The sequence below is a fragment of the Mastomys coucha genome, unplaced genomic scaffold (assembly GCF_008632895.1).
Source record: "Mastomys coucha isolate ucsf_1 unplaced genomic scaffold, UCSF_Mcou_1 pScaffold21, whole genome shotgun sequence".
Taxonomy (NCBI): domain Eukaryota; kingdom Metazoa; phylum Chordata; class Mammalia; order Rodentia; family Muridae; genus Mastomys; species Mastomys coucha.
The window spans coordinates 160849419-160859296 of NW_022196904.1; the positions used below are offsets into that span (position 1 = coordinate 160849419).

The window sequence follows — 9878 nt, forward strand, 5'->3', positions numbered from 1 at the left end:
GTCTAAAGACCACTGGGTCCTTGGAAGGAAGAGCAGGTTTTCTTAGGCCATGTGACCTTGGGAATATCTACTACTTTAGTCCTATGTCCCTTTAAGAAGGAATAGCAATGATACAGCACCATTATCTGCCTTGAAGTTTTTCTATGGAATAAAATCAAAGCATCCCCTTAAAATTTTTGTAAACCTTAGCTGCTACAAAAGTTCACAGCAGGGGAATCTGATCCAGAAGCTTGCCAGTAAGTAAGGCCAAAACAAAGAACAATTAAAAATTACTTAGAAATATCTACACTGCCCATGATTCCAGATACATGGGTGAGGCACATGAACACACTGAGGCAGCGCAAACATGCTCAATGGAATTGCAGCACATTTTCATTCCCTCTGCCGCGTGTACAACTTTGAAAAGTACTAGACAACGAAGTTCTATGATTTTATATTGGCAAGGCACACCTCTCTGGACCTCTTGATTTATCCAATGGTGTAACTCGGATGCTCAAGATTCCATCCCACACTTTCATCTGAAAACTACCTTCCAGGTCTGATTTGCTTAAGATATCCCAGGAATGCTGTGTTGGCCTGTGGGACACACCAGGACAAGGACTCTAGAAGACCCTCTGGGTACAAAAGGCTGATGAGCAGGGAGTCATCTCTTTAGTTAACTTCTACGAAAAGCAAGTGTTAGAACAATTACGGAAAGTTACATTGTTAAAAAAATCCGATTGTTACTGTTTGCTGTTACTTTTAAACTTTGAAGAAGTAACAAAAAGCTGTAGCTATTTTTTAAAGTTCCAGGGTCCAAAAGTTGAGCACCCATCCCCCTAAAGTTAAAAACTCCAAATACAGTATCTCCAGTGTGGTCCACCTCAAAACCTAAGTCCATCTCTTTTCCAGAACTGTTTACTGGGGCTGCAAAACGACACCATCTGGCTTCGTCTAGCATTAATAACTGGCAGACAGGCAGACGGAAGCAAACTGAATTATAAATACTCTACTAGACGTAGAACTCCTGAAGACCCGAAGACCAAATTGGGACAATTTTGGGCTACGCGGTATAGTGACTGAATAAAGAGCCTGCCTAGAATGTAAGCTCTGTAAGGCCAGGGACTTCACCAGATCTCAATTTAAACCGCAGCACACAAAAGAGTTGCGGGCACAGGCTCGAAACCCCAGCCTTGGGGTCGCTGACACCCAGCTCCAGGCTCAGCCCGGGAGTCACGTGACGCGCGCTCCGCTCGCCCCGCCCCCTTCAGCCCCGGAGGTCTCGCCAATCCACAGGCAATGGAAGCGGGCCGGGCCGCCCCGACTACCACCGACCGAGCCCGTCGCCTCATCCCAGCCCCCAGCTCCACGCTCCAGGTCGCCCGCTAGCAGGGAGTACGGAGCACTCGACGGCCAGCCCGGCGGCCTGCGTTCTGACGCGGGGCGGTCGGAGGGAGCCGGGGCGGAGCCTCCCCGCGCCGTGCGGCGTGCTGACGCGAGCGGCGAGCGGGGCGGGCCGGCCTCGGCTCCTCCCGCCGCGGGGCCCACTGGCCGCCCGCCTCCCCCACCCTCGGCCGGTCAGCGTCCGAGACCGCGTCGCGCAGCATCGCGTCGGCTCGGCCCGGCCCGGCCCCCGGGCAGATGCCCCGAGTTGCCGCTGTCGCCGCCGCCGCCGACTCGGCCGGTGGCGGTGTGGGAGCTGGGCGCCTGGCCCGGGGCCGCCGAGCGTGACAGACGCGGCCGGGGCCGCCGGGGGGGCTGTCGGGGCCGCGCGCGGACCATGTATTTCCTGAGCGGCTGGCCCAAGAGGCTGCTCTGCGCGCCGCGGAGCCCGGCCGAGGCGCCGCTCCACGTCCAGGCTGACCCTCGGAGAGCGTTCTTCGCCGTGCTGGCCCCGGCCCGCCTCAGCATCTGGTACAGCCGAGTAAGTAGGCGCCGCCGTCCTGACTTCCCCCCACCCCCCGAGCGGCCCCCGTCCGGTCCCGACTACCCCCCGTCCCCAGGCCCGGATCGAGTCCCGATTCTCCCCCGAGCGATCCTGGCCCCGTCCCGATAGCCTCCGAACGACTCCCGTCCGGTCCCCGGCTAACCCCGGGCGGCCCCGGAACCGTCCTGATTACCCGCAAGTGACCCTGGAAGTGGCGGGACTGCCGCCGAGCGACCGCGGACGGGTCCCCGACTTCCCTCCGATCGACGGCGGTCCCGTTCCAGCTAACTACCCACGAACGACCCCGGCCGGTCCCGGCTTCCCCCGAGCGACCCTCGCTCTCGGGTTGGAGCCACGCGCGGCCAGTCTCCCCAGCACCCCAGTCCCCGCGTGGCACCCACAGCCGCGCGCCAGGCCCGGAGCTCCCTGGCCGAGCCCAGACTTGCCTGCCTCTCTGCCCCCAGTGCCGCCGAGCCAATCTGATGGGACGTCCCCCACACACACCTCCCCAGCACTCCCGCAGCTGTGGCGTCCCAGCTCCCCCCACCCCTGCTTTAAAGGTCGTTGTTGAGTGGAGTTCCGGAAAGCCTGTTGGTCTTTACCAAGTGTCAGAATTTACAGTCCTGTTGTAACTGATTTCTAAAAACTTAAAAAGACTGGTTGGGTCTGAGTGTAGTAGCTGTCTGGCTAACTTAGCTGCGGGTCTCCCCCAACACATACATCACGGGCCCCAGTCCTTTTTCTTGGCTGCTTTTGGACTCCGGAGAGCTACTGGGATGGTGGAGAGCCGGGGAGCTCACATCTGTCTGTGCCGCACCTGGAAATAATAAGGCTTGGAGAGAGCATGGGGTCAGAATTCTTTGCTTTCAGTCCTGGCTTTTTTTTTTCCCTCCCCTGCCTCGAGTTAACTCAAGAGAATTAACTTGAAAAGTAAGGGGTGAGTGGGGCTAGCCCCCGTCCGGTCTTTGTTGTTCCTGGACATCTGTCTGTAAAAATTACAGAATTCTGAGTTTAAGATTGCCCCCTCCCCATTCAAAGAGACAGTACTAATCGATGTCAGAGTGGTGGTCTTGAAAAGAGAGTAGAGGTTGGTTGACCTTGCGCTTGCTAGATATATTGAAATAATGGTTTTGGTTTCTTTAAACCCTTTAGGTCTCTGCTTATTACCACGGTGTGCAGATAATGCCCTTGATTGTCCTCACACACAGCTGTGGTAAAACCGGTGCTGGAATTTAAGTAATTTAGGTTTCTCTTTTACTTTTACATAGTTAGGCTGTAAATCAGACTATTTGTCACTGAGTTTTGGCTGACCTAATTTTCAGAAAGGTATCCGAAAACCGCGGGCTACTAAACAACTACAGCATCAGCAATATGATACTCACATCCGTGCTTAACTAAATTTTTAAATGTGTGCGTTGTCTATGTAAGTTGGTACCTAAGTGAGATCCGTTTTCAACATATGTGGCAGTTGAACTACTTTTATTTAGTGCTTAAAGTTAATAGTTGTTTGGAAGAGCATAATTAGAAGTTGAATTTTACATTGTTTTCTAAATTTAGTAGTTTTGTTCGAATGTAACACTTTTAAAACCTAGCATTTTAGTTATTTTACCCTCTAAAGACACAGATGTGATTTATGTAAGTTAGCACGTTAGGCCAGAAGCATGTAGGCTATCTTCTTTCCCTCAGCTCCCCACGAATGTGCGTCTCAGTTATCTTGTGGACATTGTGACATTAGTAAAATCCGTTTGGATTTGGGGCTAGATGTAGTGTTAACGCAATTTAAGCATCCCTACTCATTTCCTTCAAACTCCCTCCCTACACACCTGAGTTTCACAAAAGTACCTTAGTTACTACTGATCTCTGGTGTGTAAAACTTAGAATTTCACATGCATACAAAACAATACATCACACACAGGGAAATAAATGTCTTCAGAGAGTAGATTTCGGGGAATATATGGGTTCAGGGGCATAAAGTGAAATAAGTTTCTGGACTCCCATAGGGAGCACTCTAGGTTTGCATGCTGGTTAACCTGAAACTCTGAGCACAAGCTTTGTGACTTAGAAAAATCAGGCTTAAATGAGATGATTCTAAGGTCTGATTATGAGGCTAGGTGAGTGGAATAGTGCCAGGCTCCACCTGCCAAGTTGTTGTCTCTTGGGATAAATGCTTGTAGCTTTTCTTATCCTGTGAGAAAGTTCATTTTAATTTTCTTATTTCCAAATTTTACAACACAGTGTTTAGGTTCAGAATATTAAAAGCAAAACTATCTCTAGGTAAATCAAAGAGGCTGTCACTTATACCCATAATTTGGAATGACTTGGTTTAAAATATCTTCATTGAGAATATGAATGAGAATGCTAATTTTATTTGTTTATTTTTTAGACTGTTGTGAAGTTCAGAAGGGATTTACAGAGTTGAAATGTTAAAGGGTTACATTAGGACATTTGAAGGCAGGGATAGTGACTCAAAAGAGAAGAGAGAGTAATTAGATTTTGCTTGTTTGAATTTTTGTTAGTACTCAATAAAGTAAGCATGCATAAGAAAAAAAAGGTAGTTTTAAAAGAGGAAACCGGCTTTGTGGAAGAAATCTGCATTTAGTCTCAATTGGTTATTTGCTTGTCCGAAAAAGTTGCTGTATGTTAAATTTTGGTTATCTACTAGACTTTGGGAACATTAAACTAAAATCTCTAAAAATAACAGTACATTTTATGGGTCTTCTAGTAAATTTTTATGAACCACTTATAGCTACCTTTATTATGTACTAACTTGCTTTTGAAATTCCAGTGTTTTAGAGTCATATCTGTTCAGACTAGTTTTTTTAGCCAAATTTGAAAGATACATGTTGGTGCTATTTGGTTTGCTTATGGACAAACATTTCTATAGATATCCACTTTGCTTTTTGATAATTAAACAGCACATTTCATCACTAAATTTGGTTTGTTGCCTGGGTTTCAGTGTGATGTGTTAGTAGAGGTTTGCCCTGTGGACACTGTGGTTCTAATTCGGAGTTCTAAAACCGAGTCCAGGGGCCAACCGGGCCTAAACACATGGCTCAGCGGGGAGAGCACTGCCATCCCTGATGGCCCACATAGGAACAGGAGAGAGTCACTCCTGCAGGTCGTTCTTGCCTTCATGCTTGTGCCACGAATGTGAGCTTGCACATCCACACAGAAACTCACTAAATAAGTAAACAAACAAGTAAGTAATTTAAAAGCCTATTGAAGTTATAATAGTGTTACCCACAGTTTTTGAAGCCCTGAGTGGCTGTTCTTTAAATACTTAGAACGTGGCTTGATGTCTCCCTCCTGTAATCCCAGTACATGAAATTGGGAGGACAAGGCAGGAACTGCTGTGAATTTGAGGCTACCCTGGGCTAGCATAAGGGCTAGCTAGGGTAAGACCTTGTCTAGGAGGGTGGGCTAGAAGGAAGGAAGAAGAGGGAAGAGAAAAAAGAAAGAAAAAAAGATTTAGTGTATATGTTAGGATGAGATGATAGAGGTAGGGCTTTATCAATGGAATGGTGTATTTCTATCAAGAGTATTGTAGAATTCAGCTTGGGGCATTGAGCTGCTTCATAAAATGAGTATTGCATGAGATGAACTACATTTTGTAGTATAAGGAGGACCCTGGATATTCTTTTAATAGACTCTTTAACTGCAACTCTGAGAGACTGCATATGTAAACCTTAAAATATTTAGGATGTTTCCATTCTGAATTAGATACGTACTCATCTCAATTTTCAGGTCACTGATTTCAAAATATTTAAATTACTTTCACAAGTTTTCTTGAATAGTAATTGTAAAGGATAGCATAAATAGGCAGCACGTGAAAGTAAAGAAGAGGTTTATTAGATAGAGAAAACATTGTGCCCAGTGCTGTGTTAATATGATACATGAATGCCTTCTGTTGTTGTTGGGTTTTTTTTTGTTTTTGTTTTTGTTTTTTGAGACAGAGTTTCACTATGTATCACTGGCTGACCTAGAACTCACCATCACACCCAGAGAATGAAAGTCTTTTGAGTTACCACTGTGGGTTGCTAATAAAAAGTTGAGATTGGCAATTCATCACTGTCTCATAAATAATGTATTTGAGTAACCCTCAACATTCCTTGAAACTTGCATTCCTGTTGATGTGTGCTAATAGTGTAAGATCCCTGTTCTGTGTACATGGAAAACACAGTAAGGGAGATGTCTCAAGAGCCAAGCTATAAGTGTATAATTAATTGTGTCCTCAGGAAGGCTGCTAAATTTCCATCTCCTTTTTTCTAACAGTCATATTTCAGCTTTTCAGCTCTGTTCTGTTACTGCCTCCAGAGACTTTCCTTATAAAGCCACATGTCTGAAAGTCTTGGAGGGTTCACTTTTTGTTAAAGAATAAAGTTCAAACTCCTTAGTTTGATATGAGAGCCAGTCCTGTGCAGGAATGTTCTCTTGCCTCATGTCTGATTATTAGTATATTACCTGTCCTTCAGCTTCTGTTGCAAACCCTCTTTCTCCATAACCGGAAGGGTTCACTTATTGATGAAGTACTGTTTGGGGATTTTTGTCCTTCTACTTTACTGAAGTATATATATGACAAAAATTGTAAAACTTATGATGTATGGTAAAATGTTTTTATATACATGTATAGTGGTAGCTATAATCAAACTAATAAGCATGTCCACCACCTTACATAGTTCCTTTATGTGTGATGAAAACACTTAGGATCTACCTTAGGCTATAGAGATGGCCTAGTGGTTAAGAGCACTTACTGCTCTTGGAGGGGACCTGGGTTTAGTTCACATGCTGATTCCCTCTTCTGGCCTCTACTTCCATGGGCATAGGGTACCCATTTGGGGTATATACATACATGTAGGCACCTACTCATTCATTTAAAAAATCTCTTGGGACACACACACACATACACATGTTGTAGCACATGCATGGCCACCACCCAACACACATACTGCTATTGTATAATAATAATGAGCAAATCCCAAGTATATAATACTATTACCTGTAGTCTTCAGACTCTTCATTAAATTACAAAAGTTGACTTAGTCTTATAACTGTGTATTTGTATTTGACCCAAATCACCTCATTTCCTCTACTCCAGCTTACCGTAATCTCTGTTCTATCCTTGGTTTTTCTGAGTTTTACTTGTTGAGATTTTGCATATGTAGTAGCTTCTGCAGTGTATGCCATCCTTTGGCTATCATTTCATGTTACTTTGTTAAAAGTTCATCCATGTTGTACTAAGTATCAGGATTTCCTTTTCTTAAAGAAAAAGACTGGATAATATCCCATTGTATACACCCCACATTTCTTTTATCAGTCCATCTGTTAACAATCACTTAGGTTGTTTCCACTTTTTGGTGACTGGAATAATGCTTTAGTGAATACAGGCATGCAGTTAACTTTTAAAATACTGATTTCAATTCCTTTTTTTTGTACGTTTGGAGTGAGTGATACCATATCTGTGCTCAGGTGTGCACACAGATAGGTACTAAAGATACAGGATTATGAAACTATTTGGTTCTTTTTAAAATTTGTAAAGAATACTCCATATGGTTTTCTATAGTTGCTATATCAATTGCAGTCTCCCAGTTCTGAGATGTCCCCTTTCTGTACCCACATTTTATCATTTGACTTCTTGGGGGAGACCATCCTAACAGGTACAGAAGGAAGCGCTACCCTACAGCTTTGATGTGCTTTTCCCTGCTAATTAGCAATACTGAGTACCTATTGGCCTACTGTCTGTTTTTACTGTATTTCGTGGGGGAAATGTCAGTTCAGGACATCGCTGATGTAAATGCTTTTCTTTTTGCTGTTGACTTTATGAATTGCTAAGTGTCTTGCGTCTGTACGAGGTGTGCACTTGCTCCCTTTGCACAGGTGTCTTTTCATTTCATCAGTGGTTTTCCTTGCTGCTTGGGACCTCTTTAGATTCACGTATTCCCACTGTTTATTTGTGCTTGGTTCTTTGCTTTTGGTGCCATCCAAAGTGTTTACCAAGACCATTATCAGAGAGCTTTTCCTCCATTTTCATCAGGAAATGGGTTATTTCAGGCCAGTTTGCCCTGACTTGACCTTTGTGGGTGAGTGCTTTAACCTTTCCACTTGGATATCTAGTTTTCCTGGCACCATTTGTTGAAAAGGCTATTTTCCCTTTTGCTCAGTCTTAGGGTCTCTATCCAAGGTGAGGTGAGGAGTGTGGGTTTGTTGGAATGGGGTTCTCTTCTGTCCCATTGATCCCTGTACCTTGCTTCTCTCCAGCTTCCTTGCTACCTTGACTGCTGCAGCTCTCTCTGTACTTAGAGCCAGGTGGTATGAATGAAGCAGTGTTTTCTTTTGATTGCTTTCACTATTTGGTCTTTTGGGTTCTCTATGAATTGAAGATTGTTCTGTAAATTCCTATGAAAAATATTGGAATTTTAATAGGGATTATATTGATAGCATGCACATTTAAACAATGTCAGCTCATTGTCCATGAACATGGGATATCTTTCCATTTGTGTCATGTATAAGGTCGTATAGCTTCAGTGTCGCCTGGTTAGTTACATTTATATACTAGTTTACTTTTGGATGCTGTTTATAAATAAGATTGCTTGCTTTTCCTTTTTTCTTTTTTCTTTTTCTTTTTCTTTTCTTTTCTTTTCTTTTTTTTTTTTTTTTTTTTTTTTTTGAGACAGGGATCCTCTGGGTAGCCCTGGCTGTCCTAGAACTCTGTAGACCAGGCTGGCCTTGAACTCAGAAATCCAGCTGCCTCTGCCTCCCAAGCACTGGGATTAAAGGCGTGCGCCACCACTGCCTGGCTAGAATTGTTTTCTTAAGTTCTTTTTCAGTTTGTTTTTAGTGTAAAGAAACAGTGGTTTTGTGCATAGTTTTTATATCTTAACCTTACTGACTTTACTTATTTTTAGTTGTGGAATCTTTAGAGTTTTCTGTATTGTACTTCTTCCTTGGACTTCTGCTTTTATTGTAAATTTAGCCCTTATACTTTATTTTTAAAACTAAATTTAAAGCTTTTTAGGCAGCAAAACTAGCTCATTTCATATTAGCCAGGGTGTCTTGAACATGGTACCAGCCTGTAAATTCTGGCTACTTGAGAGGTTGAGACAAAATAATCACTGCTTTTCAAGCAAGGCTACTTTCTCGTTTTTGTGCACATTAGGTTGTTTTGGGGGGTTTAAGTGTTATTTCTTAGATTTTTCTTGTCTAAAGGAAGATTAGTCTAGTTATATTTCTTTCCATTATCTGAAGTTATTTCATGGAAAAGAATTTTGTTTATTTTTACTTTTCTGGCTTTGATAGTGTGGACTGTTTACCTAAACCTCACTATTATTTAATCAGTACTTTACTTTAAGTCTAAAGTAGAATTTATTATTATTTGGCCAAGGTTCTATGAATCTTATGTGATTGGAAAATATTTGGAAACCACAAATATCAAAAATATTTGGTATTTATGATGTTAAGGCTGAAAAATCACTGTTGCATTTGAGATCCTCTGGTAGTCGATTGTTACATAGCAAACGGGCTCTTTTGTTTAGACATTACTATTTTTTTCTTTTTACAAAGTCTCCTATAATCAGTGTGTCAGTCAGGCCATTCCTCTATGGACTTCGGTGCCCCTGGAGCTTTTGTTGATATTCCTTCTTTATTCCTTCTTTGGGTACTACTTACCCAGATTCCTTAAAATGTTCCACTGAAGTCTGTCTTGGCTGTGTTTTTCATTATTTTATTATTTGGAGCCTTCATGCTACCAAACAATGATATGAATATGAAAATGGAGAACTGAAGAGCTGCCCAAGTGCATTTTTATCACATTGCTTAGAACATGATTGTGTGCTGCACTATCACATGCATCATGTTTTTCCAAAGTCAGTTATAAGGTTTATAAAAATACAATTTTGGTAGTTTTTTTAATTTATTTTAACTTTTATTGCATTATGATGAGAAAAGTTACATGATTTCAATTTATCTGAATTTGTTA

At 43.0% G+C, this 9878-nt stretch overlaps 1 protein-coding gene across 2 annotated transcripts in view; it reads left to right on the plus strand.

Moving 5' to 3' along the window:
- The first annotated feature begins 1500 nt into the window (after window positions 1-1500).
- Window positions 1501-9878, plus strand: part of Ric1 (RIC1 homolog, RAB6A GEF complex partner 1) — an 89508-nt gene continuing 81130 nt past the window's right edge. For both annotated transcript variants that reach the window (XM_031390060.1, XM_031390061.1), the window contains exon 1: window positions 1501-1903. In XM_031390060.1, the coding sequence (XP_031245920.1) occupies window positions 1760-1903 (144 nt within the window). In that variant the 5' untranslated portion in view covers window positions 1501-1759. The remainder of the gene's footprint in view (window positions 1904-9878) is intronic.